Here is a 19,779-nt window from a genome sequence, read left to right as displayed (position 1 = left end):
GAGCAGTATTATGTGAAGGCAGTATAATGTATGAGCAGTTTAATGTGAAGGCAGTATAATGTATGAGCAGTATTATGTGAAGGCAGTATAATGTATGAGCAGTTTAATGTGTAGGTAGTATAATGTATGAGCAGTATAATGTGAAGGTAGTATAATGTATGAGCAGTATTATGTGAAGGCAGTATAATGTGTAGGCAGTATAATGTATGAGCAGTTTAATGTGAAGGCAGTATAATGTGTAGGCAGTATAATGTATGAGAGGTTTAATGTGTAGGCAGTATAATGTATGAGCAGTTAAATGTGTAGGCAGTATAATGTATGAGCAGTAAAATGTGAAGGCAGTATAATGTGTAGGCAGTATAATGTATGAGCGGTTTAATGTGTAGGCAGTATAATGTATGAGCAGTTAAATGTGTAGGCAGTATAATGTATGAGCAGTAAAATGTGAAGGCAGTATAATGTGTAGGCAGTATAATGTATGAGCAGTTAAATGTGTAGGCAGTATAATGTATGAGCAGTTTAATGTGAAGGCAGTATAATGTGTAGGCAGTATAATGTATGAGCGGTTTAATGTGTAGGCAGTATAATGTATGAGCAGTTTAATGTGTAGGCAGTATAATGTATGAGCAGTTTAATGTGTAGGCAGTATAATGTATGAGCAGTTTAATGTGAAGGCAGTATAATGTGTAGGCAGTATAATGTATGAGCAGTTTAATGTGTAGGCAGTATAATGTATGAGCAGTTTAATGTGTAGGCAGTATAATGTATGAGCAGTATAATGTGAAGGCATTATAATGTATGAGCAGTATAATGTGTAGGCAGTATAATGTATGAGCAGTATAATGTGTAGGCAGTATAATGTATGAGCGGTTTAATGTGTAGGTAGTATAATGTATGAGCAGTTTAATGTGTAGGTAGTATAATGTATGAGCAGTATTATGTATGAGCAGTATAATGTGTAGGTAGTATAATGTATGAGCAGTTTAATGTGTAGGTAGTATAATGTATGAGCAGTATTATGTATGAGCAGTATAATGTGTAGGCAGTATAATGTATGAGCAGTATAATGTGTAGGCAGTATAATGTATGAGCGGTTTAATGTGTAGGTAGTATAATGTATGAGCGGTTTAATGTGTAGGTAGTATAATGTATGAGCAGTATTATGTATGAGCAGTATAATGTGTAGGTAGTATAATGTGTGAGTAGTTTAATGTGAAGGCAGTATAAGCAGTATATTTTTAATCTATTGTTTTTCATATGTTTGACCTGATATTTTCATATTGTTGACATTTTTGGATTTTTGTTAATATTAAATACGGGATAGATTCCATATTTAACTTTCCATTTATATTTCATTGCATTTATTTATCAGTCACTTTTAGTGGCTTTAATACAGTTGAAAGGAATTGATGCATTAATGCATCTTTGGGATCTTGATCTATGTTTTGCAAATGCTCGGTTAACTGTGGACATTTGACAATAATGAACCAAAAAATAAACCTCATAAACTTTCAAACTTAACTTTAGGTACTGGCAAATGTAACTTGAATAGAAATATTTACTTTGCCAATGTTAATTTAATATTCAGCATATAAAATAATCTAAATGATTGAACCCCACCCAAATTATTTATACTTTTGTCATAATGACAATACCGCCCTATACATCTCTTTAGGTAGCTTACCATAAACGTGACAGCGATACACTGTGTCATTTTCTATTCATTTCACCATTTGAATGTTGGTGAAATTGAACTTCAGATTTCCATAGTGATTATTTTCTCACATAAAATTACCATATTTTTGAAAAGCTTTTTTTCCATATAGGTTCCTTTTCAATGGGCATAATATTTACCGTCAAGTATATATAAGTCAATTTCTGTCCCACGCACATTGAATATTTAATTTTTGAATAACTGTCTGCATCTTTTATTGCTTGCACAAACACACATCAGCTGTACCATCATTGTGCATTATATACGGATAAGTTTCATTTCCCTGCACTAAGTCAAGGATATGTACAATGAGAGTGATGGTCTTTACTGCAGATTAATATAGTTTTAATAGCTCAATGGACTACTAATAAAACTAATAAGAGGAAAAAGGCTTCTATGGATGCAAGTGCCCAACAGCTCAAAAATTGATTATGTGCAGTTATCTTAGATGAGTCTGAAGTTTAGGTACCAAGGAAGTAATTTATAATCATTAAAATAAATAACTCAGTTTTGTCTCAAACATTTTGTTCAGTGGCTTAAGCCAATGAGATTTCTGGATTTTGTGGTTGCTAAGAAGCTTGTTGTGTTACCTAGGTGATCCTGGAAGGGGAACATTACCATGGCCACATACAGGAGCTGAAGGACGACTCTGCGCTTGTCTATATACAAGAGCTTGGAGAGAAGTAAGTGGTGTTCTGTATAGTTGCTAATGAGTCCAACTGGAAGCAGGAGAAAGGCTTACAAATAAAGCCATGTAATAGCTAGATTTCCACACATTTTTGTTTTGGCTTGTGTTCTTCACTATTTGTATCTTTAAACAAGACATTTGCAGGCATATAAATCATTTAATTGCTTGAATGCGTGTTCTTGTAATATAATATTGCATCGGAATCAAGAGAACAATTTCTTTCACTTCGAGTTTATATCAGCGGGTGACAATAGACAACATCCTGAACATGCAGTTTCAGAAGTACATGTTTAATATCCACCATCTGCCACCGATTCTTCACTGAAGTAAACTGATAACATCACACGTCAATCAGCTTTAATTGAAAATTAAGCTTTGTAAAAAGTGTATATGATTATCTATCTATTACGTTCCTGTACTTGGTTTTGGTCCTTCATATATGCCCAACTTTATGAGACTTTCACCTTTAACATACCTTATTATGTCAGGGCTTCTAAAAGAACTCGATCGGTCTGGACCGGGCAATACACCCCCCCCCCCTCCCCTCCTAGTCCCCTGTAAGTGTCTGTCATTACCTACAAATAGGTTATGTAAATTGATGATTTTTTAATACAGTTAGCTAGTTTTATAGCAGTCACTGATAAACCTATATGTACTAGGCTATATAAACATTGCTTTCATCTCAAGCTTATTGCTTGTGTAAAGTTAATTAAATGGCACCTGTTATAGGCTGATGGCGTTTTGACTGTTTTAAGTAGGTAAAGTAGTCAACACATTTCCATTTTGCATAATTACCTATTATATATCTGTTTCCCTTGGTTCCTCACCAAGATTTAAGATTCTTCAGCTTGCTTTCAAATTCGCATTAACATTGCAATCTTATGAACATATTTAAATTAAGTGGTCTTTTAATCCGCACTATTTTAAACCGCATAACACCAAACATCCTATAAAATTTGTAACCCCGGTGCATTAATTCTTTACTTATAATGGGATTAGGCTAAGTGCAGGATCTTTGTTATACTCTCTTGTGCACAGTGGTCTGATTTGGCTCAGGCAAAGACATATTTGATAAGCATATACAGTGAATTAAGAGCTGAATATCGGCTCTTTCCCCTTGTCAAAAAGCCGCCATTTTTTAAAAAAACAAAATATTTTTCCCCTTTTTCCTAAATTTCTTTATAACCTGCAAAGTTAATTTCGTATTTTTATGAAACTCCATTCAATTCTGCAAGCAAACTCTCAGAGAATATCTGTCTTTGTGTGGGGTAAAAATCCGGTCCCAGTAACCGCAAAATAACTGATATTTGTTTAAAGTCTCTTGTCGGGAATATTAAGCAGGATACACTGTTGTTGGTCACCTTCCGGTTTTAATTTTCAGTTTACTTTCAGTTTTTCGTAATGTAAAATACATGTTGCACGTGACAATAAATGCTGTAGTGATTATAATGGATTATAAAACAACAGCATTTCCACAGCTTCGAAGAAAATAATTATTTGAGTGTGTGTTAAGTATCTCAATGTTTTGTAGTTCTAAATAATGACTTAATTAGATTTTGAGTGCAAGACTTATCTTCATGTACACAGATTCACAATTAACAACCATTTTAAACGTGTTGTCATGATTTATTTTTTTAGTTCAAAAATTCATTTCTCAGTATTCATATTAATCGTAAGTGTTATAATAAGATAAAACAAAAAGACAGACAAGCTTAATATTAATGTCATTTGTGTCTTCCATGTTTTAGAAATAGTCTTTATTTACTGTTTTAACACAAATAATATATATTAACATCAGTAAAAGCAGAACATTAAACTGTTCATAAGCAAAATAACCATGTTATAATTTTCCCAATTTTGGGACCTAAAGCGCTTATTTTCCCAAGTGAAAAGATGCAGGCAGTTAAATTATTTTGAAAAAAAAAAAAACTCACTGATATGGAGAGTTGTTTTTCTACATTATGTACCCTGTGCCTAGGTGTGTTGAGTGTGTTTTTATGATATTCTCTTTTTGTAGAGCTCTGTGACTTTTAAAGGAGATTATCTGCATGACAATTGTGATGAATAAAAATAAATAATCTAAGTTTAAGTTGGGGGGTAATTTGGCTAATTGAAATTAGAAACTTAAAATTGTTAAACTTAAGATTTATAAAGAAATTGAGGCCAGAGCCAGTAAATTTAAAACCATATTCAGTAATCTTTTCATTGTGTAAAATAGACATTTATAATGAGTACTTTTTAACTAAAAGTATGGATTTTGACTTAAGCAGAGCGAAATACAAATGGTGACCCAGAGTAGACACCAGGTTTTTTGACAGGATCACCAAAATCAAACAGCTAGGGAATGCACCAGGTCAATATAAAAAATGAATTTCTTTAAACTTGAATTCCAAAACTATTAAGACTTGCATTGTAGCTAGAATAACGGCATTCGTCATTGATTGTCTATATTGCGCTTGCTTCCCTTTGTAACTGTATTGACTTGAACCCGATATCCAGGCTCCATTATCACACTGAAGCAGCTTTTATTGATACATCTGTGGACAATTATATGATAATTGTGGAGTAAGCAAGCTGTAACTGTTCAATTTTGCTAGTGACCTAAAAGAAATAACATTGTTTTAATTTAAGTTCAATGAAAACAAAAAGTAAAATCAATAAAATAAAGACAAGGTCAGGAGACCTGGTTTAAACACAACCAAAAATAATGTTGAACTTGGTCACATATTCTCTTGATGTGGAATTGGGTGCCGGGAGTGTCAGATCTGGTGATTGTATATTTGGAGGGCACCCTCATTGTTTTTTACAGTTCACCAAATGTACTATGTATTTGATCCTGCGGGTCACCAAGTAAAAAAGTGTCGCACCCTGCTAAGTGAGGATATGACCAAAGATGTTTTATGAATAATGGCCCTGATTTTATTTGAGGGAAAAGATAAATTAGAACATGGTGTTGGCCAAATATTTGATACTGGAAGCCATATGTTCTCACCTATATTGCCAGAACAATATATTATTCAAGATTTTCTTCTACCAGTGCTGACATTTGCTGCGGGGCTCCTGTTGAATGGTTTTAAGCAAAATTGTAAATACTTTTGGTACACCAATGCCTTCAGTCCTCATGAACTGTTTTGATATGAATTATAAAATTCAAAAAAAAATCACAGCATATGCTTTCATTAGGGCTCCGCATATATTTTCGGGTGCCCTATAGTAATCACCCTGTCTTTTTTGGTCTGTCTGTCTGTCATTATGTCTGTCTGTCTGACACCATGTATTGAAACTTTAGATTTGTGTTCCTAACTATCAAACCTACTTAATTCATGGAATTAGATTACACTACAGTCGAAACTCATTATGTCGACTTTGTTATAAAGTTGAGATAACAAACATTCGACACATCCGAATTACAAAAAATATCACCAAAGCCCAACATGTTTGAGTTTGATTTATGTCCGATGTCCGACTTCTGCGATTGAACAGTCTTGTTACATATTTGTGATTTGTGATATAATACACAGCAATATAGCACATTCTTCTAGAAATATATTCAAACACTATTATACATAGAATAAAATACAGGATTTAAAAACATCAAAATAAAGCTTAAACTGGTTTAAAAAAGGCCGTAATGCCTGCTTGTTTGCTACATGCCCAGGCTCGGGCGTTAACAATTTTGCGGTACAAGTTTTCATTTTATGTTATAAAATCAAGAGTTTTTATCCAATGGTAATCAAACTTCATACAATGGTAGAGCATAATGAGAGGAAGTGCAGTGTACAATAACCATAACTCTATTCTTGCTTATTACTGAGTTATTGCCCTTTGTTACTTTTTTTGTCCGGAGTATAACTTGAAAAGTACTGGATATAATACATTGGAACTTCATACAATGGTAAAGCACAGAGAGAGGAAGCGCAGTGTACAATAACCATAACTTTATTCTTGCTTTTTACTGAGTTATTGCCCCTTGTTACTTTTTTGTCCGGAGTATAACTTGAAAAGTACTGGATGGAATTCATTGGAACTTCATACAATGGTAAAGCACAGTGAGAGGAAGTGCAGTGATTAAGAACCATAACTCTACCTAAACTAATTACTGAGTTATTGCCCTTTATTTGATTTTTTTTGCTGTCAATTTTTTTTCCAGATATTAACTTGCAAACTACTTGATGGAATAAAACTTCATACCATTGTAAAGCACAATGAGAGAAAGTGAAGTGCACAAGAACCATAACTCTATTTCAGCTTATTACAGAGTTACTGCCCTTTGTTACTTTTTCTTGTCCGGAGCATAACTTAAAAACTATTGGGTGGGATTTAATAAAACTTCATACAGTGATAGATCATAATGAGAGGGAGTGCAGTGTACAGGAACCGCAATTCTATTTCAGCTTATTACATCGTTAGTGCCCTTTGTTACTTTTTCTTGTCAGGAGCATAACTTGAAAACTATTAGATGGAATTTAATAAAACTTCATACAGTGATAGATCATAATGAGAGGAAGTGAAGTGCACAAGAAACATCACTCTATTTCAGCTTATTACAGAATTACTGCCCTTTGTTACTTTTTTCTTGTCTGGAGCATAACTTGAAAACTTTTAGATGGAATTTAATAAAACTTCATACAGTGATAGATCATAATGAGAGGGAGTGCAGTGTACAGGAACCGCAATTCTATTTCAGCTTATTACAAAGTTACTGCCCTTTGTTTCTTTTTTCTTGTCCGGAGCATAACTTGAAAACTATTGGATGGAATTTAATAAAACCTCATACAGTGATAGATCATAAAGGGAGGAAGTGTTATGTACAGGAACCTCAATTCTTTTTCAGCCAATTACAGAGTTATTGCCCTTTGTTACCTTTTTCTTGTCCGGAGCATAACTTGAAAACTATTGGATGGAATTTAATAAAACTTCATACAGTGAGTGCAGTGTACAAGAATTGCATTTTTTTTCAGCTTATTACAGAGTAAATGACGTAGGAGAAAGAATTCCACAGTCATAAAAATTCATAAATTTTGTCAAATCTTTATGAAACTTGCACAAAATATTTGTCTACTTGTTGTCTTAAACATTTGTGAATATGGGTCACCTCAGATCAAAAACTAGGTCACTAGGTCAAATATTTTCCTGATGTCATAAAAAAAATAAACACCACAGTCAGTGATTGTATTTTCAGGTTTGCAAAATTGCATCGTCAAATAAAAATCCGGCTTTAATGTGGCGTTGCCGCATTGTCGTCTTGTTTGTCTTGGAACGAGCCAATTTTTGCGAAATTTCATGGGAACCAGCTATATAAGACTGCTGACAAAAATTAAATCGCAAATTTTATATTTAAGTTCAAAAAATGATGTTTTATGCATTTCTCTTAAACTGTTAGTAACGGTTTAAGCCATAAAACATTAATTTTCGAATGGAATTATGAAAAATTTGCGATTTAATTTTTGTGATTCTATTTTCTGGTTTGCAAAATTGCATCGTCAAATAAAAATCCGACTTTAATGTGGCTTATTATGACAATTTGTTATTTTGACACGCGATTATTCAGCGACATGCCGCAAACCGTCCTGAATATTTTCACACCTACAACTCGATCCACAGTTTGACATAAGGAAAAGGTGTGAAATTCGACCACAGGGACTGAAATAGGAGGTCGACATAGCGAAAATATCGAGATAGAAAAGTCAACACAAGCAGATTTATTTTATATAGAATGAAAAAAAAGTTGAAACAACCGGAAAGTCGAGATATCCGACGTCGACATAGCGAGTTTGGACTGTATTTTGAATTTAATGCAAATTATTGGCATTGAACATTCTGGTTTATGTTTTGCATGTGAGCACACATAGGTTAATATCACAGCAACTACTTGATGTATATTATTGAGAATTCATACAATGGTACGTAACCATCCTACCAACTGAAATAACTCTATTTTGCATAAATTATGGTCCTTTATAATTCAACTTTAAAATTCTGGTTAAGGTTTAGCATGTAACCATAGTTTAGTCTATATCTATTGCATTGAAACTAAAGACATATGTTCCCAACTTTTCAAATTACTTGATTAATCAAGTAAGATAACTCTATCTGGGATATACTGCAAATTATTGCCCTTTACTATTTGACTGTTGTGTCCTTACAGAAAGATTGCATTGAGATTTACAAAATGGTACTCAACCATCCAACCTACTTGAATAACAAAGTAAGATAACTCTATTTTGCATAGAATGCACATAATAGCCCTTTATTATTCAGCTAAGGAATTCTGGTCAAGGTTTTGCACATGTAACCACATTTAAGTCAATATCTCAACAAATACATTATGTATTGCATAAAAACTTTAGACATGCATTCACAACTATCCAACCTACTAAATAAATTAATTAAAATAACTCTTTCTCCCACATCAGATAAGTAGATCCAATAATTTAACCATGCTAGAAATTCTTATCTTGCCCACGGCGAAGATAAAACACCCGTATGGAACTCCTTTTTAATGGTCGCCACATTGTTATTACCTCCCTTGTTGAAGACTGTCGTCTGTATAGCATCATGGAAACCTTGAATTGTGGCATTATTTAAACGCAAATTAATTTTTTCTCACTTCAAATGTCACCATAAAACAGTTTTCATGCACTCTCCTTAGAACTATTTAAAGACCGATTTGACTATGAACATACTCTGAATCACTGTGTGCATATCCATGACAACCATGAATTATCGCATATCCATTACGCAATTATTTTCCCTAAGCACAAAAGCGTTCCAGCAAAAAAATAATTTTTTACTTAATTTTGTTTAACTTAGGTGGGAGAAAAAGCATCTACCATAGCCGTTCGTGTGAGATAGGTTCATCCCGACCCTCGCGCTGGGTGTTTTGCAGAAACTCGGTAAACCTCGTTTCCGCTAAACACCCTACGCTCGGGTCTGAATAAACCTATCTTATACTCACAGCCATGGAAGATACTTTTAATTTCACATATAATGCACATTTTTGTCCTATATTATTCAACATAGGAATTCTGGTGAAAGTTTTGCATGTATTCTCATAGGTCAGTTAAACTACTTGATGTATAGCATTGAAACTTTATGCAAATGTGAGACGCCATCCAACCTACTTGAATAACCAAATGAGATTGATGTATTTTGTATATAATTCAAATAATGGCCTTTTATTATTCAACTTAGAAATTCGCTGGTCAAGATTTTGCATATAACCACATTTAAATCAATATCTACCAAACACACACATAAAATGAATTTAAACAAAATTTTAAGTTTAATATTTTTTCTAAGATAAAATAATCAAGATAAAGTGTACATACTTATATACATAAATCATGTACATAAGTACATGTAAAAATATGAACATGCTGTCTTAACATTTAGCTAATAAAAATGATTAAAGAATTCCAAAGATAAATTAAAACGCAAACGTTTTTGGATAACATAAACGTACGAAACTGCTCAAATTGACAATGTTTACTTACATTTATAACCCTTTACACGAATATCTGATTATTCCAGCTGATTGTTGACAGTTTGTTTTTTCAACTGAAAATCTTCCCTTACACGTATAATTCACTAATAATCCATGTTTTACTGATGTATCGTAATCAACTGTCAGCGTGCCCTTTTAGTGTATTATTATTTGGAACAAATATTCTTGAGAAAAACATCACCGAGTTTCCAAATACTATGATGTAGAAATTTCAGTATTGACCTATGAATAGCGGGGAAATACCTTCTGTTTCTAAAAATAGCAACATTGGGGACAGGCCAAATACGTCTGATGATCGTCACAATCTGTTATGGCGAGTGGCGATATATGTCGACATTACCCGAGGTGTATTGCATGGCTAAAACCTTAATATATGTTGTGTTGTTACAGAAGGATTGTTTTGATCAGCAGTCTGAAGACTCCACCGTCTGCCCGTTATCGCTTCAACAGGAAACATCTTCACCATAAACAGGTGGGTTACATCACACTAAATTTACTGGCTTCTAATTGCAATACCAGCTCGCCTTTTTCTGTGTGCAGATAGGCAGAGGTTTTCATGAGATTGTACGATAACTTTACAGTTAAAGAAGTCTGACTAAAATTAAATTTGGGGATTTTCAATTAGTTGGGCATTGGAAAAATGCAGGTTTTCAAAAATGGTAAAATCTGGCAAATGCGGACAGTGTAATAAAATGTAAACAAATATTTTGTTTTCTCTCATTGGTGCAAATTAAAATCTTAATAGGCTGTTTTTCCCATTGAAAATTGGTTACATATTGGTAATTGATAACATGCACTAAATATTACAAAAATTTCAGAGACTATGTTGCATGATGTTAATCTCCAATGACATGTAATAAATTTGTCAAACTAAACTATTTCTAGCGTTTGACTATAATATTTCATAGTGTTCATGCTGTCATATAAAGATGATAAAACAATATTGTATATGCACACCTTGACAATTCTTATCAAGTTCATCTTAATGTGAGATGTCAACATATTTATTATTACCAATATTCAGCAAATTAACATCATAATTTAACAATGAGATACCATCAGTGACCAAGGTTTCCAGGGCATGTTTGAAATCTTTATTAATTAAAACTGATATTTTCAAATTGCAGTAAATGGGAGTGTACATTTTTATGCCAAAGAGTGTTCAGACATTTTGGTGTAAATAGATTCGAAATAACATAATGGTCTTGATTTCTTCTCTGTTTTCATGTCATGTTTAAAAAAAACATGTAAATAACTCATGTGTTCATGGAATAGATGAAACATTTAACTTTGATTGAGAAACGAATCCTCTTTTTCCATGCTCTATTCTTTACCCCGACTGTGTGGCCTAAAATGCCAAATTTTTTGTTTATCCTCTCAATGAAATGTTAACTTGTTCAGACAATAACTTATTATTCATTATTTAATCATGATGAAACTTGCTGACATTGTAGGCATTAATTATCTGTGTCAAGTTTGAATGTGGTTTAAGATTATGTTATAAAGTTTTCCAGAGTTATGCCCATTTTACATTAAAAAAGATTAAGTTTTTAAATTATCAGCTTGTGTTGCCTATAAAATAAATATGCATTGAAACAAATATGCATTGAAACAATCATGATGATATAAGTAATGATAGGTTAAAAATATTATCCAAGTGCCCCCTTTTCTTTGGTTTAATTTTTCAATTTAAGAGTTTTGAGTACAAGAATGCAAGTGCCCTCAATTTGTATCATCATTATTAATTTATTGCTTTGTGGCATGCTTTTCCTCCTTAGGGCACCCATGCAAAAAAATCCATTATTGTTGAAAACTATTTTGACATGTTTGATGGCTCCTTTATCTGAACATCTAACAGTGAGAAGTCTTCCAAAACAGTTGACCAATCGTATTGTTCATTCATGGATTTTTTCTTATATATACAGATATAAGAATGCAGTTTCTTAATTGTATTTAAGTTTATAAAAAATAAATAAGTGGTGGATGTTTGTATATGGATTAAATGAACTTTCTTTAAAGAACTTTAGAAAAAAGGTAATTAACTATTCAATATTCTACCTTTACTACTTTAGTGCATATGAATAACAATTAAAATAGGTCTGAGGAAGGACATTCTTATAGGAAGGACATTCTTATAGGAAGGACATTCTTATAGGAAGGACATTCTTATATCATATAAGGATCGTGAAATTTCCATATGTAGATCATTATGCAAAAAGGTATTTAATTCATGACCGTGGGATATTTTGTTAGAAATAAACACTGATTTATTGATCCATCTCAATTTTTGTTTTTTGTTATATTTTTGTCAGCAAATTCTATCAGCACTTGTAGATTATTTCAATTGAAAAAGGCAATTTGGTATATAATGTTTATTTTGCAATGCCATATGGCATTTCATATTTTGAGTTAAAGCCTGTTTTGAATTAGGCTGTGTTTTATTATTTTTTCATCATTATCATGCAATATTTAAAACAAATTTCCTTGCGCTACTTAGAAATGGTAAAATATTCACTTCTCAAACGTGTGACAGTTGTTGCATTTGTTGTTGGAGTAGTATAATTATGCTTTCAAGGCAGGTTGAACATTATCATATACTGGATCTATGTATATATGTTAATAAATATGATTTGCAAACTATGCAACAACAAAAAGTCAGCTATTTCTTCAGTTTGATTTTGTTGAGCTTCTATGTAGATGTCAATACACAATTATATTTGAAACATTTACAGTGAAAATAATGCATTGATCAAACTTCAAACAGTAATAATATATTATCAGTGCTTTGTAAGTATCGTACTAGATGTGTCAGTGATGTGGATATTATTTTCAGGAGACAGAAGCTAGTGGAGAGGAGGGTTACTATAGCAACCAGACATCCCATTACCATAGTCATCAGTCCAGGTCATCCACCCCGCGATCCTGCAACACCCCACCCTTACAGAGGTAAGTGACACTTACCATAAGCAGGGTTTCCACGTTCAGGGGAAAGAACGAGGGGGGAAATGATTTTCTCTCAAGGTCATGGAAAATCAAGGAATTTTTAGATTGGTCCGGAAAATTAAGGAAATGGGGAAAAGCCAGGGAAATTTGATACCTGAGGTCGAGGGCCATGGAAACAACTTAGAATATAAATAGAATGAGAGTTAGGCAGTTTCTACCTTTCTGGTCAATCCAAATGTTTTATTGGCACTATATTTATCAAAGTGAATTTCCCATCCTAAAGTTATTATCTATCTTAGAATGTTATAGAGGATTGAGGTCAACATTATTAATAATGCTCAAAAGATGACAAATAAACTCCTACCAACACCAATAGTTTGGTCAGGCAAAAGTCGGGGAATTTTATTTTCTGTTTTTTGTGAGAACCCTGGTTAAGGTGTTTGTGTACTGAAATAAATTCATTCATAAGATGATATTTTCACCTTGGTTTTGTTGATGCTATAGTGAAAAAAACATATGTAAGGTCAACTTCTCAGAAACCTGTTCCAAATATTTCCGTAAATCTAACTTCACTGTAAATAATGCTCTGTTATAACTATTGATTAAGTAATAACGTCAATCTTAGAAAAGTCATTAGCATGTTAAAAAGGCAATGTTTTCCAATATTTCTTATGGTTTCAATTATTTCACAACTGTCAAATCAAGTTCATTGTTACCAAACAAAAAGCCTAAGGCATTCTTTATCTTCTCATTATATATTTTAATTAAATTTGCTGACTTTTCATAGTCAATTACAATATATACATTTTGTCACAAGTTCAATATTTTGTTCTGACCCTGTCAGGTACAAGGTGAAACCCCAGGGATACATTTACCCAGCAAACCCCATCACAATGATCAATGGTAATGAAGCTTACGTAGGCATGGAGATGCAGCAGGTACCGACCCTTGACAACGAGAATAAAAGGAACCTCAATCAGGTTAGTGAAATTAAAAGTAGTGAATTTTGAGCAATGGCGTTTACATTATTGGTAATAATGACTTCAATGATTATCGCTGACAATAGTATTATAAAGTAAAATGAAAAGGCAGAAATATAGATGATAATTTCTTTTTGTAATGTTGAAAAAGTGCAGTGCTGTAACTTTCCTCTTTGTATATTTTAGCATTGCTCAGAAGATAAATTTCATTTATGCCAAATAATAGTCATGTTTACAGTCAAGTAAGGTTGCATGTTATTCATATCAACTTACATACGTAGTCCTGTCAAAGAACAACACAGTAGTACATGCATAAACTTATAAAGCAATGCTATTCCTATTTCAGCTGCCAGCAGGCGGGGTTTTGGAGCCCTACCAACAAGCCATGATGTACCCACAGCCCGGAGATACTAGTGGTCAGTACATGTATGGTCCCATGGTCGCACATGGAGGTCAGATGTACTCGTGTGTGTGTGTGCCCCACCTGGACAGTATAGCCATACAGGACGTGAACGTGTACTGTCCACCCTCACAGGACATGGCCGGCAATGACCTGCCAGGTAAGACAGAAGTTTTTATTAATCCTGGATTGATACACTTATTTTACCACTATCTCTTTGAATACGAACTATGAAGTAAACTGTGTAAATTCGATGTTTAAAGTTAAAATATGTTGTGCCTTTTTGTACTATGTGACGACATTATGATTCTGTAAAACAGTAAAATTTACACAAGTTATACTATTTAGTTCTGATTTGAGGAGATATATTTGAAAAAGGCTTAAATTTTATACTTCTTGCAAAACATACATGTACTTATAATTGTTAATTTCTCTTTGCAGAGGTGAATACCTTGAGGTTTTTCTTCAATATGGGTGTTGAGGTCAGTGACCATTTTGTTTTCTCTGATCGACTTGTTACTTAATTAATAAGAAATTTATGTATTTGGGTTGCATGACCTATTTGTCATTCTATATCCCAGGTATACATTCCCAAATGCTTGTTAAAACATAACTTTATTTTGAGCATGTTCTTCTAGTTTATTTTGCGGCATAAAAGTTCCATTGTGACAACCTATTAACTTTACATTTGAAAGTCTAAGGTCTCTTTACTAGACTTAATATTTGCTCATTTATCTTATTACACTGACAGGATACATGACCTTGTTTGCAATAATTGTAAATGAAACCATAACATTCAATATTGTAACATAATGTCATGGAAAAGAAGTTGTTACATCACTAAGAATACCGTTGGTAAGTCATCCATTGTACTATATCCATGTATTTTAACTTACAGAACTACCGGAGCGTCAGTCAGAACGGCAGCTATCAGACAGAGACAACGCCAGCCCTCGTAGCCCCTGGGATGTACATGACTGCGGACCAGGTCAACGGCAACTACTTTGGTCAGTTAGCCCTTCCCCCCGCCCCAGCACAGACCCCTGCTATTTCGGCCCACAGTAACCATGGTAACCAAACATACGTTCCAGCATCCAATACCCATTCTAGCTCCAAAGGTAGCCAGCCTAGTGCAAGTGGGCCTGGCAGTGCCCTCACCTCTCCCAGTAAGAGTGAAATGTCCATCGCCTCGTCAAATGATGATGCCCCTGACAACAATGACTCTGGGTGTGACACGGAGAGCACATCCAGCAACCATGGTGACAGCTCTGTTAAGGAGCCCCAACAGTCCGCCATGGAGCTGGAACTGCAGCTGGATAATTACATCGCTAACGTCTCCGAAATACCCCAGCCTGCTACCACTGCTAATACCAATGGTTCAGAGTTTGCTGAGCCCTCTAAACCAAAGCTTAAAAAGAGGAAATATTACATGTATGGTAACCTCAAGCTGGTAAAACCTATCAAAGATATCCCTCCTCGGTACTTAACTCTGCTCTCTCAGTTGGGTAAAGAGAAGAGTAGGTGTGAGGGGGAACCAATCATTGTACCCTTCCTGCCCCCCAGGCGTCACTATAACAGAAATGCTCATGTAAATGGTCATAAAAATGTCAATGAAAACAGTGTACCTGGTGAGAATCTATTTAACCCAGAAGCTAAGAGTTTTGTGCCGAGTGGCAACGTTATGCAGGACCCCAGCATTATAGCTTGCAGTATAACACCGAATGCTCCCTCCTCGTCTAATGTGTATGCACATGCTTATCCATCTGGTGCTGGTTCTGTATACCCAAATAATATAGTACAGTCAGTAGCTAACCGCGGTGGTGGTGGGAACAATAATGTAACCTCGAGTGTTAGTGTTAGTAACCATAACAACAGTAATCATGGTGTTGGACATAAATATAGCATGCCTCCTCCTTTCTCCACAGGTCCCAGTCAAGCTTTTGGGCCAATCCCCGGCAGCATGCAATACCCTGTTTTCTACAGCACAGGTGCAGCCCCATACCCGGGCTTAGTACCGGGCATGTACATGCCTCCCCAGAACTGTAACGTCCAGCCACCACAGATGCCTGTACCCCATCTACAGGCTACACAGTAACATATGCATGTATCACTGGTGAAATGTGCTCATCCTTAGTGCTATAGACTTACTCTAACATTGTACATGTTGTTGAACCCGAGTCGGCAACATGCAGCATATCTTTATTCTAAGAATAATCAGAAGAGTTCTAGTCAGTCATACTAAAAACGCATGTAAGTCCATAGTGCTTTATTTCATCTACTAATAAAAGTTGTCATCTTTCAAACCATTATTTCATTTATGTCAAAATCAACTGCTGACTGGGGCTTATTCATCAGAATTTCAACAGCCACCCTACTTAACCATTTAAGCTTTGAATGTTCAGTTGTGTCATGTATACTTAGTACGTGTATTTTATTATAAAGATTTTCTATTTGAGAGTAAAGTATATAAATCATTAAACTTGAAATTAAAATGATACTAACAGCTGCGCATATTGTGTATAGTTATACACATTCTTTTCGTGCAGAGCACTTTTCTTTAGAAATCCATTTTGATAGATCTGTGATTATAATAGGCTAGCACATTTCTTATAAGCACCGATTAATATTTTCTTACAATAAAGTGATTTTTTTGCCAATTTATTATACAATTATGCTAGTTCATAATGAAAGCATGGCCCATATTTACTGATGTCGGGAGTCTGAATGTGAAACTGCTCAGAAAACTGAATTCTTAAATGTTTCAAAATATCTAGAATACAAGTAATTTGGACAACAGATGTGTTCCAGATGGCAGAAAAGATTATTTGGAACAGAAACAGTCATGTTAACCAGTCTGTAATAGCATGTTGCTATTAAATTGCTTTTCTGAGTGTAAGTGTAAAATTTGACTGGAGACATTGGTTGATATGTAATATGGGCCATGTAGCAATAGTTCTGAATGTTTCATGTTTTTGTTATTTGATTGTTACCTTTTCTGATGTTCTTTATCTGTCCATTTATGCCAGTTTATCGACTAATCATCCTATAATATTAGTAGGACTTTTTCTAAATGTATGTTGTTGTCAAAATTATTTGATTGATTCTTGTTAATTCGTCTGTTTAAAGAGACTTGATTTTATATTGGCAACAATTTTTGTTGAGTTATTTTACTGACTTGATGATCAAACAAAAAAATCCAAATGCAAGCCTAGAATAATTTAATTTTCAATCAGTTTCTAATGCTTTTGGGCAAAACAGCATTTTCTATAACATTTTTATGTAACTATAAACAAAAAGCACTTTTTTTCAATCCCTGTAAAACATGAATTAGTCCCTTTAAGTCAGGCCCTTTTTGGATCTTCTTGTTTAGATGTTTGATTGTGTAAATATATAATCATTTGTGAAATAGTTCATTAAATCATTTTCCATCTCTTAATTGTTCGCTATTAATTGTTCCATCATTTTAATGATTATGACAGTGTTCTTAGGAGTCCTTAGTGACAGTGTTCTTACGAGTGCTCAATATTAACTGTTCTTTCATTTTTAATGATTATGACAGTGTTCTTAGGAGTCCTTCGTGACAGTGTTCTTACGAGTGCTCAATATTAACTGTTCTTTCATTTTTAATGATTTTGACAGTGTTCTTAAGAGTTCTTAGAATTTGATCGAATTTTAGACTGAAATTTTAGGTGTGTTATGATCTGATATCTTACATTTGACTTGTTTGACTTTTATATTGATGCCTCGTTTGTTGTTACATTTCAGAGTTTAATCTTGTTGATGCTGATATTTTATTTAACCATATCTATGCAATTCCATTTCTCATAAAATACTGCCCATTGGTACCATGGTCACAGATCTATTATAATTTTTGAAACATTTGATCAGGCAATTTTTTTCCAATCATCATTCCAAGTTAACATCTTATTGCAGTCATATTTGAAATAAAGGCTTTTGTTAATAGATATATAGTTGCGTGTTCTGTTTCCTTCTTGAATTTTTCTTTCTATGCTAGTAATATTCAAAGTTTATTTAACAGAAAGTATTTCCTTAAAAACCAGCTACAAATCTCTTGTATTCAATAGACTTTTATCATTATTCCAGCTTTATTGGTTAATAAAACATTCGTTGGAAGTTATGCATGATCAGGAATTTAAACACAAAAAACAATAAACTGGTGTCGGCAAAGAGCCAAGATCAAATTTGGAGGAAATTTAAACATCTTAAACCAACTGCACAGAAACCATGCGTTCATGTAATGGTCTACAGCGGTCAGTGTTCATGTATATATTGATTCTTTTTTTCTGCTAATAACCTGTTTTAAATTATTCCATCACACTTATATTAAATGTATATAGCATTCTTTAATTATTTCCTTATATCTTATGAGCTTTGTGTATCTCTGTTATTGTTGAATCATTTTTGTTCTATGATTTTGTTAAAAACTTTTGACAAAACTGGAGCCTGCATATCCAAGCCAGTTAATGTACTGGATCTGTATATGGTCACAACTTTTGCTGGACATCCCATACAATATTGCTACATGTACCATTGGAAATCATTCCTTAACTAAGAAAAGTTCAAAATTGGACCAGCAATTGTTTCATGAAAAAATAACATATTTTACCTTGTCAAAATCCACATGGGGAAATCGTGAAAGATGGATTTTATGAGTTTTCCATTGAATAAGAGAAGAGGTTTTCACATGTGTAATTTGTGATTCTAAAAGTGGTCAAATTTGTTTAGTTATTTATTTTACAGGTTTATTAGAAGCCAAACACATCTTTCAAAATAAATAAAAGTGCAGCAAACATCAAAATTTTAGTGAACTAGCCAATTTATGGTTTGGATACCACAGTGATGTTCAATGGCACACATTCATTAAAAAAAAATGAATTGTAATACAACTGACATCACATATTTTTTGTATATGTCTTGTTTTTTCCCCATAGAATTCCAGTTGATTGAGCTGTTTTTGAATTTGATCAAACTTGTTAAGATTGAAAAAATAAATTTTATGTTGTTATTTGGTTTCCTTTGCTTTTCAAATAAAAATGCAAGTGGAAAGGCACATTTGAGCATACTTTGGTAAAATTCGGGATGAAAACATTTGGTTTTACTTGAAAGTCACGGCATGGAGATGGCATGGAGATGTCGGGTATGCGTGTAGCTGTCATCTTTGTAACAATTGTCAACTTCAAACTGAGGGATCAAAAGTCAATATAAGAATCGGTCAAGTCAACTTATTTGTTTTGCATCATACCTGCAACATTTTAAAATACCAAATCGAACGTGACTTCAACGAAAACTTGATGTGTAACCCAAAGTCAAGGTCACGCTTAGACATGCCAGCTTTTCGACAGTGTGTGAGCCATGTAATGTTGCAGATTTTACAAACAATTTCAGTGCAAACAGGGAATGTAAGCGAGAAGCATAATAATAAAATGTGAACACAAGCTGAATTATAGTTTTATAACATTCAAGGTCAACGAATGTCCATTGTTCGCGGACTGTAACTGGTTATGCTCAATGCGAAATAATCACGGT

The 19,779-nt window shown here is 33.7% G+C and overlaps 1 protein-coding gene across 2 annotated transcripts in view; it reads left to right on the top strand.

The window, feature by feature from the left end:
* Positions 1 to 19,258, top strand: part of LOC128227976 (OTU domain-containing protein 4-like) — a 55,280-nt gene extending 36,022 nt beyond the window's left edge. The window contains exons 11-18 of one of the 2 annotated variants that reach the window (XM_052938973.1): positions 2,309 to 2,397; positions 10,300 to 10,381; positions 12,743 to 12,855; positions 13,697 to 13,832; positions 14,179 to 14,392; positions 14,674 to 14,714; positions 15,131 to 15,239; positions 16,158 to 19,258. In XM_052938973.1, coding sequence (XP_052794933.1) covers positions 2,309 to 2,397; positions 10,300 to 10,381; positions 12,743 to 12,855; positions 13,697 to 13,832; positions 14,179 to 14,392; positions 14,674 to 14,714; positions 15,131 to 15,239; positions 16,158 to 16,327 — 954 coding nt within the window. In that variant the 3' untranslated portion in view covers positions 16,328 to 19,258. Of the gene's footprint in view, positions 1 to 2,308; positions 2,398 to 10,299; positions 10,382 to 12,742; positions 12,856 to 13,696; positions 13,833 to 14,178; positions 14,393 to 14,673; positions 14,715 to 15,130 lie in introns of both variants that reach the window. The other variant, XM_052938972.1, reaches the window with a different exon arrangement.
* The last annotated feature ends 521 nt before the right edge of the window (positions 19,259 to 19,779 follow it).

This window comes from Mya arenaria, chromosome 3 (genome assembly GCF_026914265.1).
Source record: "Mya arenaria isolate MELC-2E11 chromosome 3, ASM2691426v1".
In the NCBI taxonomy this organism is placed as follows: Eukaryota; Metazoa; Mollusca; class Bivalvia; order Myida; family Myidae; genus Mya; species Mya arenaria.
This window is presented reverse-complemented; position numbering and strand designations above follow the sequence as displayed.